Source organism: Arachis stenosperma, chromosome 1 (genome assembly GCF_014773155.1).
Source record: "Arachis stenosperma cultivar V10309 chromosome 1, arast.V10309.gnm1.PFL2, whole genome shotgun sequence".
Taxonomy (NCBI): domain Eukaryota; kingdom Viridiplantae; phylum Streptophyta; class Magnoliopsida; order Fabales; family Fabaceae; genus Arachis; species Arachis stenosperma.
In genome coordinates this window covers 71,016,251-71,040,414 of record NC_080377.1, presented here as the reverse complement: position 1 = coordinate 71,040,414, position 24,164 = coordinate 71,016,251, and the positions used below count along the sequence as shown (strand labels likewise).

General features: G+C 34.9%; 2 protein-coding genes across 2 annotated transcripts; one reads left to right on the top strand and one right to left on the bottom strand.

Moving 5' to 3' along the window:
* Window positions 1-11,963: 11,963 nt before the first annotated feature.
* On the bottom strand, window positions 11,964-13,823 carry LOC130980990 (uncharacterized). The gene is made up of 4 exons (XM_057904634.1): window positions 13,812-13,823; window positions 13,131-13,181; window positions 12,222-12,452; window positions 11,964-12,179 (listed from the first exon to the last, which is right to left on the bottom strand). The coding sequence occupies exons 1-4, from the start codon at window positions 13,821-13,823 to the stop codon at window positions 11,964-11,966; spliced, it is 510 nt and encodes a 169-aa protein (XP_057760617.1).
* A 2,054-nt stretch (window positions 13,824-15,877) lies between these two features.
* Window positions 15,878-18,913, top strand: LOC130966388 (nucleolar protein 56-like). Its single transcript, XM_057894552.1, has 8 exons — window positions 15,878-16,223; window positions 16,480-16,694; window positions 16,822-16,979; window positions 17,104-17,291; window positions 17,372-17,624; window positions 17,830-17,978; window positions 18,071-18,205; window positions 18,352-18,913. The coding sequence occupies exons 1-8, from the start codon at window positions 16,019-16,021 to the stop codon at window positions 18,732-18,734; spliced, it is 1,686 nt and encodes a 561-aa protein (XP_057750535.1). The 5' UTR covers window positions 15,878-16,018; the 3' UTR covers window positions 18,735-18,913.
* The last annotated feature ends 5,251 nt before the right edge of the window (window positions 18,914-24,164 follow it).

Sequence of the window (24,164 nt, the reverse complement as noted above, 5' to 3'; positions counted from 1 at the left end):
AAGAAATAGGCCATGGATTCCTTACTCCAACTTTTATGTGGGAGTACCGTTAACCTATCTAAAAAATATTTATAAATTGAACTCCATTTTTTTTAGAAAAAACTAATAATTAAAATTTTGCTTCTTTGGTTTTGGGTTTTACACTTTTTCCCTTTCCTTTTAACCATAGTTTCAGAGATGAGATGTGTCTCTACTAGGATTTTTTACTAATGCTTTTGTTCTTCTCCCATCTCTGCAGCTACCAGTTTATCACTGTTGCTATCGCTGCTTGCACTCAGCACCGCCACCGCCACTTCTACTGTCGCTACACCACACTTTTAAGTCCTTCTGTTTTAATGCTTTTTCTATGGCAATTCTTGTGAATTTGGAGTTTTTCTACGGTCTTCGCACCACAGTTTTTATTCACAAGATTATAACGTCTAATGCTAAAGCATGGATTCAAAAGAAAACAATGGCATGGCCATAGAAAGCAAATGATCAAGAAGGATCAGAGGCAAAGGATGTCTATGGTGCTGTGCCTTTCTTGTCAAATGATCATCAAGAAAATCAGCCAGTTAATCAGAAGCAAGAACGCCAAAGAGGTGAAAGGAATTGCCCTAGTAACAATGAGGCTTCAGGATCCTGGTCCTTGTCCATCAATATTAACAGCACAAGTAGTTCTAGCAGCTGTGGAAGTGCCGAAAGTTATGCTATCAATAATAAAGTAGATGTGGACACTGATAGCTTAGATTATGAAATTTTGTGGGAAGACCTGACTATTGGTGAACAAATTGGACAAGGTAGTCATGATCTTAACTAAAGCATTTATTTGTTAATAATCAGTTAGAGAATAAGTTTTTGACATTCTTGAGAAAAAAAATTATTTGACAATATGCATGCTTTAATAAAAGAACTAGTATTTACCAGAAAGAATCTTGACATGTTAGCTATAATTGGACTTGTTATGTTTGAGTTGGTTGATTCTTTATGGATTTCTGGTCATTTTTATATAGCACCTACTTGCATTTTGCATTCTTATACTTTACCTGTTTACCACTTTATTTTTTAATTGCAGGTTCCTGTGGAACTGTATATCATGCTCTGTAGTATGGATCAATATGTATTTTTCTCTTTTTGTAGTTTATGGTTTTGATACATGCATAATGCATTATTCTGGGACCTAATAATGTAGAAGAACTTAAGATATCAACAACAATTTTCTTTTTAGAATTTGCAACTAGAAGGTCCTTTAATGTGTGAACTAAGCATTATTAAGTTAAGGGATTACAGCATTTCTAGAAGGATTGTAAAATGGGAGATTGCTAAACTTTTGATGGTGAGTGGGTTAGTCATTTTATTTTTCTTTAGTGACACCATAATATTTCTTTAATTCATTGGTGGTGATGCTTGTAATTGAGTCTTTTTCAATTGGATTTGATTATTTCCGCGGCCCCCAAAAAATATATATATGTAGTCTTTCTATGCAAAAAGTTTGCACCACTACTTAAAAGTTGTTCAGCAGATAGTGAAACCAAAAGGGAAAGAAAAATAGTTTTCATTTGACTAGATAGATTAGAAGAAGAAAGTTTGTCATCTTTATAAAAATGTTGTTACCTTCATTTTTCATTTTTTTCACCGGTGGGAGCTTTCCTTACAGCATTTGCTTTTTGCAATAGCAAAGTTTGTCATATGCTATATACTATGATCATGAGCAGTATCATTATTTTTTCACTACAATTTGTTTTCAATTTTAAGAGGAACATGTGTTTATCTTCTGTAGGGACCCACTATAAGTCCTATTTTTTGCAAACGGGATGGAAAGGTAATAGCAAACTACTATGCCATATATGTGTACCGAAGAAGGCACTATACAAGTCTATACAACAGTTGAGAGCAGTGAGTTTTTACATTATTTTCAAAGCATCTGTCTTGGATTTCATATGAAGCCTTGTTATTCTGAATGACTCGAGTCCAAATAACCCAATTATATTTGGTTTGGGATAAAATGTTAGTCTACATTATGTATTACTGTCACTAGCAGTGGCAAGCATTACTACATGGACTTGGCATAAAACAATGACTGTGAATTTCCTTTCATATATGATTTTCATACTCATTTTCATGTTGATTACATTCGTTTAATGCAGATTGGTGGCAGTGGCATTCTTATATCACCCCTGACCTACATTTTTTTATGAGAAAACGCCAAGATGGCGCTAGCTACTTTCTGAACTTGGACTGTAGCCATTTATAATCAATGGATGAAACCTTTTTCATATACTATGGACGCAAAAGTGCATCGACTTTGATGAAAGTTGCAAAGTATACCTCCGTTCAGAATTAGAAACTAAAAATGCATTTCTTAATCTTCATTGATAGCATCTTCTGGATTGATATTGGTTGCAAGTTTTGTAGCGAGCAAGCCTGTATTTTCCTCTTTTTTGTCTCTCTTTTTGGCACTTGTTAATAATATGGATAAAGAAGTAAGTTCGTTTTCTTGGTAGCCTTTGTTTTTCGTTTACTTCTTTAGTTGAAAAAGTGTAGTTGAAGTTGAAGGTTCAATTGTTATGAAATATAGCTTTGGTGTTGTATTTTTAAACTTGCTATTATATTTTTTCACAATGGCTTAAGATAGATCAATTATATCTTATAAATTCAGGATATGTTTGAACTTTGCTCTTGTTCATTTTTTGGATTAAGTTATATTATATCTATCATACTCAATAATAATTAGTTACGATAATATATAGGTTACTAATAACTTATATTAACTGATAAAGTAAAGAAAATTAATAATATAGAATTGTAATATGTAGAAGAAGGATAAATTAGTATATAAACTAATGAAAAATAGCTTAATAATTTGTCTTTCAAAGAAAATAGTAAAAATATCTAAAAAGATAATTCCTCACTTCCAAATATCTTCATGCTTTGCTTCCACTTTGCTCCTATATATTTTCAAGCATTATGTTGGATTACGAGACACAAATCATTATACTCCTCTAAAACCATATTCACGGCAAGTCTTATTCGTGTGGAGTCGTTAATCTGATTAGAGCAGCAATAATATAATTCTAATTAGAAGTGTGTTGAAAAAATTAAGTTAAAAATACTTTGTTATAAATATTACCTGAATATTGAAGTCATCTTGTAAAGTACATTCTCTCATCCAACTAGTCACGCAAACTCCGCTATCATTCCTAAGATATAAAGCATTCAACAAATAGTTATTATATACATATAAGAGATAAACTATTGAACTTGTTATGATATTCAAAAAAAATTGAGAAGACTTACGATCTATTTTTCTGAGTGGGTAGGCCAAAAGATGTGATAGACCAAAAAATGAAACAATCTACAACTTTAGACTTATAATCATAAAAAATATGATCATCTAACATTACCTCTAAATAAGTTACCTATACAACAGTGAATTCATGACCAAAAAATTAAAAAAATTGAATTATACATTATTTAAATTGACTAAAAGTACTAGTTACAACAAACAATTATTTAAATTGTTAAATTGTTAAGCGATTCTAGTGATTGAGTACTGATTTAGAACAAATAATTACCACCTTAATTGCATTTCTTTTGCATTGTTGATGTTTTTCGACACAAGACAGTGAATCCAATAAGATTAGGCGATGACTCGTAAAGTCAACAATAACCAAATACCAAGGTACTTCCTCATAGATAGGGATAAAAACCTGCAATTAACCTTAAACCATTATAAATATTAGGAAAATAAAATAATATATTAATAGAAAACAAATTGGTCACTTGTAGCCTAATGACGTGGCTAACTTTCAATGATATATAAGCTCCAAAGAAATCAAAGAGAACCTCGGCCGGTTTGTATTTGTTGCTTAAAGCATATCACTGCAAATACAAAAATAATTGTTAAATAAAAATATGTTTTTAATTTAACAACTATTTTGAATTGATAATTTAATTATAAACTTTACTCGTGTGAGTACATGGCATGATTTAGTCTAGAAAAAAGAACTTTTTTTATAAATTAGTATATCCAATCAAACTATTAAACAAAAATATTAACTAATAATTTAGAAATATTATAGGAATAAATTTACTACAAAATGTTCAGACATGAACCAGCAAATTGGATCTTCATTCCTACCTCGAAATACACGTGTCATCATAAGTACAACCTGGTTTATAACCTACAGTATGTTAAATTTATATGTAAAACATGTTTATAGGTAAAATACAAATCACAAAAATATAATTACAAGAAAAAGTATAATATGTAATGACTTCTATACTTACTCATGATTCGACACATTTCTCTGGCACAAGACATCTAAATATACTTTTATAACCTTTTTCATCTGAGATTACCAACTCTTTAGAACGGCCAAAGTCATAAAATGGTTAGCTAGGAGAATCATAAAATTTTTAAACTATTATATATTACACATAATCATAAATTACATGTACGGATCTAACGTATTCGAAAAAAAATAGGCTGCAATATCAGCTTGAGAATCGATTAACATCATCGAAGATGTAGGCCTCAAATGCAATAAGTGTCCACCACTGTAGTTAAAAAAAATAGTTTTAAGATTAAACTAAAAAATAAAGGAAAGAAAAAAAAGTAAAAGAAAGAAGAAAAAAATAAGGTTACCTTTGACAGTACTGCTTCTACTCTAACATGTAGTTGTCCATTAGGTGGAGTTGTTGCTTCATGGGTGATATCTAATTGGAATAATTTTTTGGGTTGTATTGGTAAGATACTAGTAAGATCACTACTAGTTTTTGTACTTTCTGAAGATTGCACAACTGCAGTAGAATCCAATATCGAATTACTATTTGTGGAAGTTATCTGTTGTGCCATGATCACATCAATCTTTTAGTGTAGAACATGAATTATCGATTCTAATTTTTCTATCCTTTTTGTTAGATCGTTAAACATATTCTTGACCTGCATATTTTTCATCAGAATAATCTTTTACTACTCACTCAGATAGTATTTTGTCTTGTATTGTACCATATAATCCCTTAGGATGAATATATAGCAAATTCGGTTATAAAAGATAAGATAAGATAAAAATAATAAAAAAATTTAAAATATTTTTTCGTATCTTTTTTTTTTTAAAAAAAAGTTATCTAATTAGAGTAAAGATAAAAAGAAGTTAAGAATAATAAGATTATATAAAATAATCTAATTATATCTTTTTTAAAAAACTAATGTTTAAAATATAACCTCATATTTATTATTATTTTAATATAAAGAAAGGATACCAAATTTAGATAGTGGAAAGTAATTAATTTTGGATAAATTTTGATTCTTAATTTAAATTTAGATCATAAATTATTGGTTATTATATTTAAATTATTAAAAAAGCATTAGTTGTGTGAAACGTAATCTTATTCTTATATATAAACACTCAAGCATAGAACACTATTAACTATCTTTATTAACACTAAAATTACAACCTAGTATAGCAATGGAAGAAAAAGTAGTAGACGATCACATTGGATTTTTTTCGATAGAAATAATTGAAAATTCTCCGTTGAAGCAAATACTACATGAAATAGAGGTAATATATCCAACTCATGATAAATTACAATGTTATTGATATATACCGATGCTAATTTTCTTTTTATAATGTAGTCTATATCCAAGAGAGTTAATGAAATGGAGAAAGCAATGTGAATGGCGAAAAAGTCACTTAATAAGCTAACCACCCTTCAATGTAAAATTGATGAGAATCATCATGAGAAATTCGACAATACGGACCTATATGAGATGAAGAATAAATCATGTGGTGATGTAACAAAGAAGAACTCTTGTCCGTTGCAAGTAAAGTCCAAAAATTGTATGTTTACGGATTTATCCGATAAAAATAAAGATGTTGAGATTTTTAACAATCTGCCACCATTGTTCTGCAAAGGGATGCAAACATGCGCCACTGGAGAAGAAAAGTCGAAGCCAAAGTTAAGATTGGATTTTCAAACAAATAGCAAAACCTATAAAACTGTGCAAGAACATCCGAGTAAGTTTGTAAGGCAAAAGGACAAATTGGCAAGAGTCAATAATCCACCATCTATCCAAAACATGGCGTTTACACGACCATCTAAAATGCCAAAATTTGAGCACAAAGTTCAACTATTAAGCAAGATGGCGGAAACTAGAGTACGCAAAGGGCCTTTAACTTTCAGTATAGACAATGCACGGTTAACGAGTTCTGCGAAACAACAAAAAATGGCTTTCAAGTCAACTTCTATCCCAAAGGTATTTCATATAGTTAAAAATTATTTATTGGCATAGTATTCAAATATGTATATTGTGGATAACCTATTTGTTTTGTGCAGAATTTTAATTGTTCATTCAAACCACCACAAGATATGAGGTTGACTGAGGACTTGGTCAATATGGCTATGTACATCTTTTCTGCTGATAATGATATAGCGTGAGCATTTTTTTGTTATCTTTTATTTTTAATTTTAGTTATTTCTGTGGCTAACATGGTGGCTTTGTGTTAGAGAGAATTTGGTTCATATTCCTGACACAACTACAACTAGAGAAGATCTATTCTGTTTCGTACCTGGAAAGCAAGGGGTCTGAACTAATAATAAAGTTGATGGCATTGAAGAACACATCAAATGTTAGCATGACCAAATTAAAGAATGTTTGGTCCCTTCCACCATCATTTGCAATAAGTCAAAATCTTGATTGGCTCATTTTAATTAAGTAAAATAAATAACCATTATGCTCAAACATACCTAGGATGACCTGTCATTACATAAAGAGGATCATGACCTACTGAATAAATATGCACATTATATGCCACCTGTGACCTTCAATTTGTAAGTTCTCATTAATTATTGGAATATTTTTTTATAATAAAAATTACTCAAACTTGTACTTAAACATATTACATCCTATCTGTTATACAGATATATGTCCCCATCAAAGAGAACGATCACTGGTATCTGATGGTAATGAACATTCCTGACAAAATACTTTATCATTTAGACTCTCACTGTAAGGTTGAAGATGATGAACCACGCAAGCATCATATTAAAAATATAGTAAGTTCACCAAGTATAGAAATAAAGCAAATAATAACATTACTTCGAATAATAAAGCACAATATTTTTATTACAGGGAGTGGCTCTTTCTGAAATAATATTTTCAGAGAAGTATGCAAAATGTGATATACAAGAAATGTGAGTTTCAAGGGTTGGGAAGTCCGTAGGGCAATAGGTATTTCTAGGTGCACAAATAGGTAATTATTCAAATTGTTGGTATTTAATATATATATATTTCGACGGCCTTATGTTGTATTACATGATACATTTTTACACAGCAATGATTCAGCTGTATGGGTTATGCAATGGATGGATGTGCAACAGGAATTCACTCTTATGGTCCCCTCAAAGGTAACTTTTAACATAGAGAATTTTCCTCTTTAATTACACTAATTCATGTGTTAACGTTTAGTTAAATAAATTACAGCTGCATGAAGAAAGAAGTAGAATGTATTTAGCCTTGGATTTCGTCACCGGAGATTAGAATAAGATACGGGCAGATGTTAACGAAAAGTTTCAATTATGGTGGCTTATGATACACTCATAGCATCTTTACTTAAATTGAAAAGAATTATTCATGTCTTCTTGTTAGACTTACTAAAATAGACAAATTTTTTAATTATGTATTTTTTTTTTATTTCTCTCATTGTGTATCACTTTTTCGTTATCCTATTAAGAACTTACTTATAATTCTGAATAAAACTCAAAATCATCAGTGTTATTTACCTCATTTTTTTCAATTTTTTTATGATGAGCTCTTCTTTATTACAGGTTTTTTTATATAAAAGTTTTTTTTAGTCAAGAATATTTACATTAGTGAAACTAGCTCTCTAAAAATACTTTTCTTCTTTTAGAAAAGTCAAAATCAAAAGCTGACTGAAAGAGAAGCAATCATTTATCACTTAAACCAACCGGAACTTATTAGCTATTAATCTCATTAATTATTTATGACTGAAGTCTTGCAATAATGTATACCTATAATTCCAATTAAGCCCTTCTTATTGACTTACAATAACGTCGACAAAAAAACAAGGCAAACACAAAAAGAACAAATAAAAATTTAGCCATGTATTATATATACCTATAATTTCAAAAAACCATGCCTTTTTAAGAAAAATGTAGTAAGAATTTCATTCCAATAAGAATAAAAATAAAAATAGCGACACAATTAAAATGATTAAGGCAATACTTCATTATTCTATAATATAGTTTGGTATCTACTTTTATATAATATAAAATTATAAATAAATTTTGGCTTATGTAATTCACACCACTGTATATTTAGGTTTGGCTTTTCCATCTGCTTTGGGTGTTGTAGATCCAGAAGATCATGAATGCCTCTCCGTGTTTCTTGTCACCTGTGAATAACATTTAGCAAAAAGTTTGCAAAATCTTTCATTTTTAAAATTTCTGGCCACCTTATTTCAGCACTTCATTGCTACTGTACGAAGCATTCTCATCATATACCTACATTATAAGCAATATAATATCATTAGTACTAGCTAATAAGCAGCAATTAAAACTTTGTCATAACTCATTAGTAAAAATACTTACTAGTGAATCATCTTCAATGTTCATGTGATCATCCAAGTCATTATCAAATGTGTCAATTCCACGGCTTTCTAACTATGAAATGCCTCGACGAACATGACAAGTTGTTTGATTGTGGCCCTCCATGCCACACTGTCCACATTGATATTTTCTTTTATTGGACTGTGCAATACTCTCTTTTGTCCTACATTTTCTTGGTCCCTTGGCATGCTATGTCCCAGATTATTGGTTGCAAGTCTAGTTCCAGAAGCATTCAATTGCACATCATCTCTTATACTATCTACATCATTAACCAACTCTTTTTGTGCAGCATCTTCCTCCTTAAATTGTTTCAACAAATTCATATCTATTTCCCGTGTAAAGATAAATCTCTCGTTATCTTGGTAAGCAAAGTTAGCTAGTTGTCTAAACCAATTCATCAAACAACCATATTGACTTAGTATCAAAGAATCCCAATGAAATTTGACCACATTTTGCAAACCTACTTTGGCAATCTTGGTCCACCGAGGCAAGACTAATGACCTTAGCAACTCATCTATATCTTCATGCACCAAGACGCAAACTATGTGTTCACAAGGTATGCCAAATGATTCCATTCTCATACATGAATAATTGAATTCCATCTCAATGTCACAAAAGAATACACGCCACATCTTATTTGGCGTTTGGTCCAAACCGACAGAGTAAATCACATAAGAGCCAGTTTGCCTCATATTTATTACCTTCATTGATGCAGCTCGTACAAGGATTGGTTGGAACATATAAAATATTGATAGCGTGTAAACATTGGCAGCACTCCTCTCTAATTGTTGAAAACACGTTTGCATACTGGGTCTCTCATTCATAGATGCGAGGTTAGCCTAGACCTCTTTCCATCGAATATGGTCGACATATCGATTAAGGTGTTGAATGAACTCAACCAGATTGTACCTTGAATTGACATACTTTGCAATGATTGAGTTTAATCCCTTACACCGAGAAGTAGTCTAAAAACCAGCAAAAAATTCCCTTTTATATATGAGGTTGCCCATGAATGTCTCTTTATTTAGGACTCAATTCTTGTTTTCGACACCAAATTTCTCAACCATTTCAAACCACTTTTGACGAAATACATCAATTTCATAGTCGCCTAGCATACACTTTTTAAACATAGAGGTAAACGAGGGCTTGCCAATGTTACTTGTTGCATTGCGAATCAGATGCCATGCACATCATTTATGATGTGCATTAGGAAACTCTTTTTCAATGACGAACTTCATTGATAGATCACTATCCATGATAACTGAAACATGTGCTTTCCCATTCATTGCCACCTTCAGTTGTTATAGCAACCACCTATATGTGTCTTTTTCCTCATCGAAAATTAAAGCAGCAGCAAAAATAATTGTTTGATTGTGATAATTGACACCAGAAAATACCACCAATTGACACATGTATTTACTCCTCTTATAGATAGCATCAAAATCCAGCACATCGCCAAATAATGAATAATCTGCCCTACTGAGACCATCGCACCAGAATAAATTGTGTAAAGTACCATCGACATCCATGTGATGATTAAAATAGAGAGAAGGGTCATTTGTTGCTTGATCTTCTAGATACTTCAAAGCTGCATATGCATCACCGGGTAACTGGCGCCTCTGCTTTGCTATTTTATTGTACATGTCCCTTTGCATGAAAGAGAGATACTTGTAGCCACCTGCTTGATTTACTAATGCCCGATATATCTTCCCAACACTAATCCCACCCTTTTTCATGTTAATCATGTGACCAATATTAGCCTCGGACATGAATCTATGCCCACGAAGCAATCCAGTTTCTCAAGGATCCAGAAGCGGATGATTGTGTTCATCAGAAAAATAAGAAATAAACCAACGATCACTAGGTGTATTGATGAACGGAAATTGTCTATCGGTAAAAAATTTCACAAATGAAATCTCATTGCAAGTATAGTTCTAAACCAACAAACAATTTCTCAATAAAAAATTTGTTTGTCACAAGTACAAACCCCAATAAAAATAACTGAAGTATTCAAAAGTCGGGTCGTCTCTCAAGGAATTGCAGGAAAGTGTTTGTGTTATTGGTTGTGGGACAAGTATTTTTGGGGTTTTGGAATAAGGGACAAGAGAAATAAACGGCAATAAAGTAAATAAACTAACAACTAAGAAAGCTCTTGCAAGGTATGAGAACTAGAAATCCTATCCTTGTTATCCTTATTAATTATGACAAGAATTGTCCATTGCTCCACTTAGTTAACCTTTAACTATGAAGGAAAGTCAAGTGGATATCAATTTGAGACCACAAGTCCTAGTCAAATCATAGTGAAAGACTAGCTTTAGCGGCATTCAAATCGACTAGCAACTTCTAATTATCAATCAACAAAAGAGTTTGATAACTCAAGCGTCACCAATTACTCAACTCAAGCTAAGAGGAGAAAATCTAGGCTATGACTAAAAGAAACATTTCATCAAACACCTAATGAGCATAAACATAAAACATGGTAAATTACAAGAATTAAAGGAAGCTATAACTACAAAGGCAAGAAATCAACAATAGAAAACTAAAGCAAAGATAAGAAGACATGAAAATCATAAATTGCATTAAAAGAAAATGTAAATCAACAAAAGAGTTCATAAACTAAAATCAACAAAATAAAGGAACTACAAGAGAAGTAAATTGATAGAATAAGTAAAGATAAAAAGGAAAATTAAAGCAAAGGAAGAAGTGGATCTAGATTTAAAAGGAAAATAAAACTAAAAACCCTAATCTAGAGAGAGGAGAGAGAGTCTATCTCTCTCTAGAATTCTACATCTCTCTCTAAAACTAAGTGTATGAATGATCCCCCCTTAACCCCTCTTGAATTCTGCATGTAATAGCCTCAGAATTGAGTTGGATCTGGGCCTGGGAAGCTCAAAAATCACCCCCAGCGTTTTCACTTTAATGAGATCACGTGCGAGCAGCGATGCGTACGCATGGGTCACGTGTACGCGTCATTTGACGTTTTGCTATTCACGCGTACGCGTCGCCATGCACCTTCATATTCACGCGTGCATGTCTATCACGCGTGCGCGCCTATGTGTGCACTCCAAATCCTTGATTTTCTATGAGTTCTCCACTTTTCATGCTTTTTCCTTCACTCCTTTGATCCATTCCTAGCCTTTTCAACCTGAATTCACTAACAAACACATCAAGGCATCTAGTGGAATCAAAGGTGAACTAAAATTGACCAATTAAAGGCATAAAAAACATGTTTGCACACTTAAGCACAAATTAGGAGAAAGTCATGAAACCGTGCTATTTCATTGAATAAATGTGAGAAAAGTAGATAAAATCTTCTAAAATCAGCACAAGATAAACCCTAAAAATGGGATTTATCATGCATCTAGACGAATCTCCATCATTACACTGCAACCACACCTTGTCTCGGGTGTAGGTTTTTTCTTGAAGTTTCCAATGCCATAATTAGTTTGCGGTCTAAATCCTTCACGATGACATACAAAATTTTTCAACTTAAGTACGCTTGCACGACTCTTCCTAGTCCTGTTCTTTCGAGCACTAAAGCCTCTTATCCTTGCATATCTATTGTAGAACTAAAATACAATGTCGACATCAAAAAAGTGAAAATGACATACATCTTCGTCCCTGATATTCCAAAATTCAATCATCCCAATGTCTTCGAGTGAGTCAATGTTATACCCTTCATCGAAGTCGTGATAATCGAACATTGGTTCCACATTTGTGTTGTCATCCTCCTTATAATCCACGTCAACTTCCTCATGTTTTTCTTCCTCCTGCTCATATTGATCATATGATATATGCTCGCTATTAACCCCTTCATGAGAAAATTCTTGACCTATTACTTCCTGAACACCAATACACAATTCAAAATAAAACTTAAGTTTGTATATAAATTGCCAAAAATGATAAGAATAAATATTTTTAAAATAGAGACCGAATTCCTTATATATCATGCACATATTTACGCTTGAGCCTCCCTGATAAATTAAAAAAAAATAACCACTCTAATACTTTTTTTCTCTTTCATAAATAGTTCAAGTTTCTTAATAATTTTCCAAGGTAAGAAGAATTTTCAAACATATTTTGGTTAACTCTTAGAATCTAAGTAGCGAGGAGTGTGTTAAGTACTAATTCGGCTATATCTATGTGTGAAAAATAAGGTTGAACGTATTAAAAAGATACTAACAAGTTGAGACAAACCATTTTATTTTTGGAAGAATGGGAAATTAGATATTTTCAACAACATAAAAAGTATGTATGGAAACATTACCCCCAAACCACAGTGAATTCCTCACTAAAGTCATGCTCCTTATTTTTTGTTTTTTGTTTTTTTTTTTTTACTTGAATAAATTATAGTATAAAAGAGATTGGAAGAAGACAAAGTCAGCACCAATAAATCCCAAAAGCTATTTCTATAATACTTCTAAAGGCTAAATAAAAGTAAGCATGTTGGTGGCTTGAATTGCCTCATTCTAAATAGCAAAAAGGGAAAATATAAAAACAAAAATACAGGTGCTACAAACCTCAAGCAATAATTTCTTATGGCATTCTTCTGCATACACAATAAGTTTTACCTGAAACAACAAGAACAGATGGGGCAGAGGCTCCTTAAAAGTGCGCGGTAGTTGTTAGGTTTTCTATGCCTCTTTCTTCTCCTATACTTTTTCACATTTTGTTTATCAACTACTTGTAATATTTTAAGCTTCAAAATTAATTAATATTGTCTTATTATTATACTTTGATTTTATATGCTATTACACCTTTTTAGATATTAGTAGTCGAGAACAGTAACTAATCTAATTAACTAAACAAAAATTACACATGTAGTCAACTTTATATATTTGTTATTATTATTTTCATTTTCATTTTGAGATCACAGCTATTTTCAGATTATTGGAACTCTAAAACCAGCGATCAACATTAATACAAATTAAGAATGCTAGTTACATGAAAGTAGTGATAAAATAACTCATTTTTGTGCATTCATTTGAAACTCATCATAGCATAAAATGTGGCTCCCACTAATCACTTCAAATTTATTCCCTCAACATATTGAATCATAGAATGGACTGTGATCCCCATTTTAATTGGCCACCTACTGTATCATCTTATGATGATGGGGTGATGAGTCCCAAGGACATAAAAATACACCGCACAAATATGTCTCTTCTCTATAGTTGGGGACTATTATGCTAGAGACTTACACTTTCATGCATTAAAGTTCAGAGTTTGATAACTTATAATTACTTATCTGAAGTGAGGTCACGTAAGGAGTGGTCAATAGAAGCCTGATCATCCAAGAAAGAAGTTAATGATAATTTGTTGCGGCTTCAAGGTCAACAGAGGTAGGGTTTGGGCCATGAGAATGTGCTCCTAGCTAGGTATAAATATAGCACTATACATATATATTGGTGAAATGCAACATGTTACCACAAATTAAAGCTTACAATTTACAAGTTACAACAATAATTACAGTATTTTTTTTCATAAGAAATTAAGAAAAAACAGATAAAACTAAAGCTACCTTTCTGCTGCTATGGACAGCATCCGGCAAAAATGCTATGAAAAGAAATGATATGGAAATAATAAGGGGAAGATTAAGGTAGTAAAAACTGGATTTGTCCATTTGAATGTGAAAATTGCTTGGCAGACATAGCATACAATTCAATTATATAGGGGATTTATCAATTCCTCGCCTATTATGTTAATGTTCCTTTATCTTTATTAGTGTTTTATGCACGCTTATTGGTCTTCTCAAAGTGCTTCTTCACTCAGTGTTTGCCTTTATAACTTAACTTTTAGAAGTAATTTAAACAATTGAGCAAACTGCAAAGTTCATAATGATTTAGCATACTAGTAACACAAATCTTCAAAAATGTGAAATGAGCATTATTAAATCTTTACTATGAACTCACTGTCAATATTAAAATTTTCACAAATTTGAACCATTGTTTAAGAGCTATTTATATTTTTACCACCAATAATGGCTCTAATCTCACTATTTTTGTTCTGTTTCAAATTCTATGTACAGCTCTTAACTTGTTCCAGTAAGAACCTGGTAAATAATTGATGCATATTAAGAATAAAGAGCACAAATAGCAGAAGCATAACAGCAGAAACTTAATCAAGAATGGAAACGATATACTACAACTAAGTTAATTGGAACATCAAGTTTGTATTTAATTAAATCATCATTGGACAACCAGAGAAATTAAATTCCTAACATGGTCTCCTTTTTCAGGACTAGCTTTTCCAACTAACTTGAATGAGATTCAAAATTTCAGAACTGATTTGTCCAATAACATTCATATCATATCATATGGTTATAGACTTGTAGTAAAGGTAAGAACAAAGGAATAACAAAGTGCAAAAAGGTAAAATTCTTTGATTCAATCATCTACTTTTCTAGTTGAGGTTTTGACGTTGAAAAGGGAATGGTTCCACAAGGATTTGATTCCCTCATGCTCAAAATAAAAATGACATTAATAGTTATTTTAGACATGAGATGATCTAGATTAAGTTTGACTACTAACTATGAATTCATCACCTCAAAAATACACCGTAACGAGTCTCATATTACAAACACGAGTAAGATTAGATGCTGATCTCTTTACACAAACACTGTTATAAATTACTAGTAATTTTTTTCAAATATCCACATAAGATTTGATTGGCCTTTACACTCAATTTTATCTCGTTTTTATGGTAATAACATTCCTCCTAACTACTGAGTAGTACATCAATATCATCACTATTATCACTAAAAAAAAGACATACGAAATGATGAATTAAAAAGGCATAATGATTAACTAACTTCCAAGCGTTGAGGCAACGTCTTACGCGATGGCGGCAGAAGCAGGTTGTGTGGCGATGGAAACAGGTTGCGACGTCGTCTGAGGCGTGTTGCGGCAGCGAGAATAAGCGAGCGAGAAATACAGCAGAAGAAGAGGATGAAAGAATGGCAGTGATTGAAATTGGAAAAGAAAATCCTAGTAGACTAAATGCTTCTCTTCTCTGAATCTGAAATTAAAAAAAAGTATAAAAAGCAAAAATTAAAAGGATCCATTTTTAATTTATATTTTTTTTAAAAATAAAAAAATATATTTTATAATTATTTTAATAATGGTTAATCATACTCTTATTAAAAAAAAAAAGTAAAAGTAAGGAATTCATAACCTAAAAAATAAATTTTATTGGTAAAATATTTTAGAGATGAATTTAAAAGTTCCAGCACTAATTTGAGTGTTAAACCGCATATTTCATACAACTTAATGAACTTATTTCATAAACTAGCGGCAGCCACTGCAAATTGCAAACACAGCCCGGGGCTCTACTCTACTCTCTTTCTACGACTAAGTGCTGATTGTTACATGATACTCTGTTAAACTGTTAGGGTTTCAGCGTCTCGGATATGGCGCTGTTCCTTCTCTACGAGTCTGCTTCGGGCTACGCCCTTTTCGAGGCTCACGGCCTCGACGAAATCGGTCAGAACACCGAAGCCGTTCGGAGCTCCGTTTCCGATCTCAACCGCTTCGGTAAGGTCGTCAAGCTCCGCTCCTTTAACCCTTTCACCTCCGCCCTCGATGCCCTCAAACAGTGCAACGCCGTCTCCGAAGGTACCACCAACTCATCACTACCACTCACTACTCTTTGTGTTGATTGTGGAGTGAATCGTGTTTTGTTGTTAATGCATGACACAAATTACGATTTTGAAGTCTTATTTGATTGTAACTTTGTAAATAGCGAAGAAATTTAAATTAATTTTTGTGCATGTTTGGTTAATGCATTTCCTTTTACAAGAAAGAATAACAAGCATCAATTCGGCGTTTTTAATTTAATTTAATTTTGTGCGTCGTTGCATTTGTTGTTTAGGCATATTGACCGATGAGCTGAGAACTGTCTTGGAGACTAACTTGCCTAAAGTGAAGGAAGGAAAGAAGGCCAAGTTCAGTTTGGGTGTTTCGGACCCTAAGATTGGTTCTCAGATATCTGAAGTCACCAAAATTCCCTGTCAAAGTAATGATTTTGTGAATGAGCTGCTCCGTGGAGTGAGGCTCCATTTCAATAAGTTTGTTGGTGACCTCAAGGTTAGCTAGCATTTCACTCTGCCTTCTTTGTTTTTCTTATTCATGCATGGTTCATGTGTGATACGGAAATGTATTTATATATTAGTATGTTATTGTTATTTTACTCTGCATCATTTGAATTTCATAGCCTGGAGATTTGGAGAAGGCACAACTTGGTCTGGGGCATAGCTACAGCAGAGCCAAGGTGAAGTTCAATGTTAATCGGGTTGACAATATGGTCATCCAAGCAATCTTCCTTCTCGATACACTTGATAAGGACATCAATTCATTCTCCATGAGGGTCAGGTAGCATGTGAATGACAGATGCTAGTAATAATTTTCAAATGTTTGGAATAGTTTACATACTTTGAGAGAGTGAATGAACTTGGAGAATTCAATTTTTTTTTTGTTGGTTTCGCAATGTGTGCAGAGAATGGTATTCATGGCATTTTCCTGAACTGGTGAAGATTGTGAATGACAATTATCTTTATGCGAAAGTTGCAAAATATATTGAGGATAAAGCAAAGTTGTCCGAAGACAATATTCCGGCTCTAACTGACATAGTTGGAGATGAAGATAAGGCAAAGGAGATTGTTGAAGCTGCCAAGGCCTCCATGGGTAGATTCTTACACATGTTATGCATTTAATCTGTGTGACATCCTCTATCTAAGCCTTCTTCTTCTCTTTGTTTCCTTCAGGACAGGATTTATCCCCAGTGGACTTGATTAATGTCCATCAATTTGCACAGAGGGTAATGGACCTATCTGAGTATAGGCGGAAGTTGTATGATTACCTGGTTTCTAAAATGAATGACATTGCCCCAAATTTGGCCTCTTTGATTGGTGAAGTTGTTGGTGCACGATTAATATCTCATGCTGGTAGCCTCACAAATTTAGCGAAGTGCCCATCTTCAACCCTTCAAATTCTTGGTGCAGAGAAAGCTTTGTTCAGGTTTGAACTTTTAACCTTGCCTCTTGTTTTTGAGTTTCTAAAGCTCAAAGTGATGCATGTTCATCTAAATTAACAACGCTTCCAATGGAAAACTGCAAGTTTGTTGTTTCTGTAATGGTTGGTTGCATAATTCCTCATGAGTTAGGACAATAGCTAATCTTGGTTCGCAATACCATCTCGTTTGTAATGTATTTGTTCTATTCAGGGCACTAAAAACTAGAGGAAATACTCCCAAATATGGTCTGATATTCCACTCTTCATTTATTGGTCGAGCATCTGCCAGAAATAAGGGTCGAATGGCTCGCTATCTTGCAAACAAATGTTCAATTGCATCACGGATCGACTGCTTTTCTGGTTTGATACCATTACCTTGAATTTATTTCTGCAGTCCTGTTTTCCTTAGCATATATTTCCATGTGAAATGATTTTGTTGTCCTGTGATGCAGAAAGGGGTACAACCGCTTTTGGGGAGAAACTTCGTGAACAAGTTGAGGAGCGACTTGACTTCTACGACAAGGGAGTTGCCCCTCGTAAAAACATAGACGTCATGAAGTCTGCCCTTGAAAGTGTAGTGAACAAAGGTAGTGACCCCCTTTTAATTTCCCTCTGCTGAGGCTATGCAGTGGATAGAGAAATTTGTATAAACTTGAGTGGCATGCATATTGTAGTTCACACACCACTCCATGTGTAATAGTAGAATTTTGCTTAAATGTTGCAATTGTTGCAGATACAGAAACGGATACACAAGAAGTGCCAGTTGAAGCATCAGGAAAGAAAGACAAGAAGAAGAAGAAGCAAAAAGCTGCTAATGTAGATGAAGCTGACGAAATGGCTGTAGTAGATAAAGCCCCAGAAACTACAAATGGTGATGCAGTGGAGGATCATAAATCAGAAAAGAAGAAAAAGAAAGAAAAGAGGAAATTGGAACAGGACATGGAGCTTGACCAGGCCGTAGGTGATAGTGCTGCCGGTGATCAAGATGGAACAGCTAAAAAGAAGAAGAAGAAGAAGACAAAGGATAAGAGAGACGATGATGATGGAGAAGTACCAGAGGCTGTTACTGAGACTAAGAAGAAGAAAAAGAAATCAAAAAGTAAGGATGCCGAATAAGCTGAAAACTGTTTTTTAACTATTGAAAGTCAAATTTGTTCTGTTAAGTTTTTAACTTCAAACTCTTGCCGGGTGCTCCTGCACATGTCTAGATTAGTGTTGACTGCCTTTCATCTATTATGCAAAATTTTGCCCTACCATGTGTCGTTATAGTAATTCGAAAATCTTCTATTACATAATATATTTCGAATATGTTGTCTTCTTTGTTTTTGGAGTTTTAGTAGCTAAAATTTGACCCCGACAAACAGTTTTTTAAAAGTAATGTACCATGAGAAAGTTGCTGTTTATTGACCATGGTAGTCGGTAGATCACCATCACCTTTATATAAAACAAAATAGAGTTGAAGCGTGGAACTTGGAACTCCGTATGATCTCATATTGCTCCCTTTAAGAATTCTACAATGTTTTAAGTTCCAAATTATTTTGTGAGCACCAACCCCAATCGGAATAGAATCCAGAAGATTGCCCGAGTTTCATATTCATGGTAGATGGTCATTTTGACTCTTATGATAAGCGATTTAAAAATGTATTTTGCCTCCGGTTTTTTCGAAAGAGGTTGTACAAATTTGATTTAGAGTGATGCTACACAGAACCAAGTCTTAACTTTATTCTTACTATTAATTTTTTTCAGTCCAAAAGTGATCGTCTTTTTTAAATTTTACCCTCCTTTTATACCATCATCATCATGAAACACCCTCTCTTTCTCCCGCACAACTCCCACTCCTCACCCCACTCTCCGTGTCACCACACCGCACTGCACTACACCACCTCACCTTTCAAAACTGTCACCTCCATTGCATTCACTCCACCATAAGGATTTAGTTGATATTTTAAAGATTACTAATTGAAAAAAAAAATATTAAAAAATAAATAAAACTTAAGTTTTAAATATATTATTTATTTATTAAAGTAATAAGTTTTAAAACTTCTACCAATAATGTTAACATGCATGACATTTTGTTTCATTTTTTCTTACAAAAATTAAAATAGAATAAAGTATATTTTATTTTTGAAGTTTACTACAATTTTTAAAAATACTCATAAGTTTTAATTTTTTTTTCACTTTTGTCTTATAAATTTTTTATTTGTATCAAATGTACTTTAACAACTATGTTTTCAAGAAGTTTAGGGACAATTCAGAAATAATTTTACAAAGGTAACTTTCAATACAACTTAGACATAATTTTATCACTGTTAAGGATATATAATGCAAATCAAATATTTTTTGGACAAAATTAAAATAAAATAAAACTTAAAAATATTTTTAAAATTTTTAATAATTTTAGAGAAAATATATTTTATCCCGTAGTGTTCTGTTAATAAGAAACGAGGAGTAATCACATATAGCATGATATACAATTATACATACATTGTGTTCGGATGTAATTATACACGTAATCTTATCTTCGTCCAAAATTAATTTCTTAAATTGAGTCAGAATGCGTTACTATGAGAATTAAGTTTTTCTATAAACTCGAGATCAATAACGATAACTCGAACTAACCGAATATTAATAACTGCATCATGATCAGAATTAGCTCAAATTTTCTTGGTTAATCAATTCTTATTGCATATCATGTCAACATAATGATTTTAGCCCAATTTCATTTTCGAAGATGCAAAAAGAGAAAAAAAATTCAAGACGTCGTCCCATTTAAAAAAGTAAGCAACAAACGTCACATTTTTTCCTTCCTAAAAAATAAAATAATATATGGTCACTCACAATTTATTTGACACAGGTGAACTTCCATCCTTCCGAAAGGACAAAACATATCCATCCAAGAAAATAATAATAATAATATATGGTCAATAATGGTCATTGACAATTTATTTATTTCTACCAAAAGATCCAAGCATCCTAATAATAATGACCGTTTCCTGGGTTACCTGTGTTCATACCCTGACCCAACGCTAAGGCCCAGGTCCATACGACAAGATCCAACCCATTAGGTTGGACTCCTCAATACACCGACCTTCTCTGAAAGAAGTCGGTGCTCCCCACGACTTGCTCTAAGGAAGTCGGGAGCAAAGATTAGCTGGCAGATAATAACTACCCCAAAAATCTCTCAACCCACTTTCAGGAGCCATATCGCAACCTCCCTAAGATAAAGGGACGGTTATCCACCTTAAAAGGTGGAACTACTCCAACGGTGGTTATTGATTCACCACTATAAATATACTGACACCCCTCAGGTATCTCTAAGTCCCAATACTCTCTAGACCTGCTCACACCCTTGCTAACTTAGGCATCGGTGTGTCTTTGCAGGTACCACCCCCCATTCACTCATACTCACAAGTCGGAAGGAGTATCTAAAGGCGCAAACCCGCTCAAAGGCTTCCTCCCTCAGACGATTGGGCCAACCCAAAGAGTCCAGCCCATTAACCTCCGGTTACCCAACGTAACATTGGCGCCGTTGCCGGGGACCCGAGAGATCAACCAGTAATGGCGGACAACTCACTTGAAGATGGTCATACAGCGTCTGATTCCGAACAAGAAACACAGATACCGGAAACAACGTTGCGGACCTGACCCTTCACCAAGGGACCAACGATCAGCATAGAGAAGGCACCTCTGGACTTAAGAACCCAAAGGTAAATTCCCCGGAGGGACGAGAGTCCTGAAAGGAAGGGCCACCCCATACGACCGAGCTAATGGGGTTGGTCCATGGCCACCAAGGTCGTTTGGAACAACTGGAACAGGAACTATAACGACAACGAGAGGCAGAACGAAACCTCAGGGAGGAAATAGAATGACAAAAAGAGTTAGAAGAAAAGCTCTTGAAGTTGGAATCCTCCCTTAAAAGTCGGAACTCTCGCGGCGACCGAGAAGAGTCGCCCCTGGGAGGAGAGGACCCGTTCAGTGAGGACATAATGAGGGCGAAAGTTCCAAGAAACTTCCAAAGCCCTGATATGAACCTCTATGACGGAACCACAGACCCGAAGCACCACTTAAGCAATTTTAAAAGTCGGATGTATTTGGCTGATGCTTCTGATGCAACTCGCTGCAAAGCTTTCCCGACCACCCTGTCGAAAGCAGCGATGAAGTGGTTCGATAGCCTCCCTCCAGGGTCGGTTACCAGCTTTGAGGACCTCTCAAGAAAATTCCTAATGCGGTTCTCCATCCAGAAGGATAAAGTAAAACACGCACCGAGCCTCCTGGGAGTTAAGCAGGAGGTCAGGGAACCTCTACGTGACTACATGGAAAGGTTCAACAAAGCGTGTCTAGAAATTCAAGACCTACCCACAGAGGCAGTTATCATAGGGTTAGTAAATGGACTTAGAGAGGTCCCCTTCTCTCAGTCCATATCAAAAAGGCACCCTACCTCTTTGAGTGATGTACAAGAGAGAGCAGAAAAGTACGTCAACATGGAGAAAAATACCAAACTACGGGAGGCCAGCTGGCGATAGGGGCCCCCTCACTCAGCAAAAGAGAAAGAAAGGGAGCCCAAGAAAAAAGAGGAGGTCGGCCCCAACAGGCCGAGGAGATATCACTCTTATACTCCTCTAAAAGTCTCCCTAGTGGACGTATACAGAGAAATCTGTAACACTGAAAGGTTACCGCCTCCTAGACCCATCAAGAACAAAAAGGGAAGAAGTCACGGCGACTACTGTGAGTACCATAAGATGTATGGTCACTCAACAAATGATTGCTACGACCTTAAAAATGTGATAGAAAGGTTGGCCAGGGAAGGCCGACTTGATAGATATCTCATGGAAAGGTCAGAAAATTCTGGAAAAAGAAAGCGAGATGATGAAGACAGGAGAGACCCACCACCACAAACCCCCGAGAGACACATACATATGATCTCTGGAGGATTTGCAGGAGGGGGGCTCACTAAATCATCTCGCAAAAGACACCTGAAGCGAGTTTATCAAGTTGGAAACGAATCTCCCGATCTCCCAACCATCTCGTTCACCAAAGAGGACGGACAGGGGATCGTGCCCGGGCATGACGACCCGGTGGTGATAACCATGATCTTGGCAAATGCCAACCTCCATAGGACCTTGGTGGATCAAGGGAGTTCGGCAGATATACTTTTTAAACCCGCATTTGACAAGTTAGGGTTGGATGAAAGGGAGTTAAAAGCTTACCCGGACACCCTGTATGGATTAGGAGACATGCCAATTAAGCCACTGGGATATATCCCCCTTCACACGACCTTCGGAAAGGGGGAAAATTCCAAAACTTTGAGCATTGACTTTATCGTCATAGATGTCGAATCGGCGTATAACGCCTTAATCGGCAGGACTACGTTAAATTGGCCTGGAGCGGTGGTGTCAACCCCTCACCTTTGCATGAAATTCCCAACACCTAAGGGAATAGCGACGGTGCGAGGAGACCAGAAATTGGCGAGAAAATGCTACAATGAAAGCTTAAACCTCCGAGAAAAGAGCAAGGAAGTTCACACCATAGAACTCGGGGGAATAGAAGCAAGGGAAGAGCTACGATCACAATCGGGTGGAAGAACCGAAGAGGTTCAAATCGGAAAAGAGGAAGGAAAAAAAACCAACATAGAGGCCAACCTAGGCGAAGGTCTGAAATAAAGGTTGATAAAGCTCCTGCGACAAAATTCCGACCTCTTCGCTTGGAAAGCTTCCGACATGCCAGGGATAGACCCTCGGCTCATGTCCCACAAGCTTTCAGTACACCCCGGATCACGACCCATACAGCAGCGCAGGCGTAAGCTCGACGCAGAACGAGCTCAGGTGGTGGAGGAGCAAGTGCAAGCCCTCTTGGAGGCCGACTTCATCCGAGAGGTTAAGTACCTGGCATGGCTAGCAAATGTAGTACTAGTCAAAAAGCAAAACGGCAAGTGGAGGATGTGCGTCAACTACACCGACCTGACCAAAGCATGCCCTAAAGATCCATATCCGCTTCCCTGTATTGATACCCTAGTAGATGTGAGCTTAGGGTATCAGTACTTGTCGTTTATGGATGCTTACTCGGGATACAACTAAATCTCGATGTACAAGCCGGATGAAGAAAAAACTTCATTCATCACACCTAGAGTAAACTACTGCTATGTGGTGATGCCATTTGGATTAAAAAATGCCAGGGCCACATATCAAAGGTTGATGAATAAAGTGTTTGCTCCCCACCTTGGGAACTTAATGGAGGTCTACGTAGATGACATGCTGGTGAAGACTATGGAGGAAACCGACCTCTTGACAGACCTCTCGCAAGTCTTCGACACCGTAAGGTCGCATGGGATGAGACTAAATCCCACAAAATGCACCTTCGCGGTAGAGACGGAGAAGTTTCTAGGGTTTATGCTAACACAAAGAGGAATCGAAGCAAACCCCGATAAGTGCAAAGCTATACTGGAAATGAAAAGCCCGACTTGTCTGAAGGAGGTTCAACAATTAAATGGAAAGCTTGCCGCCCTTTCCAGGTTCCTGGCAGGATTGGCACTAAGATTCCTTCCACTAT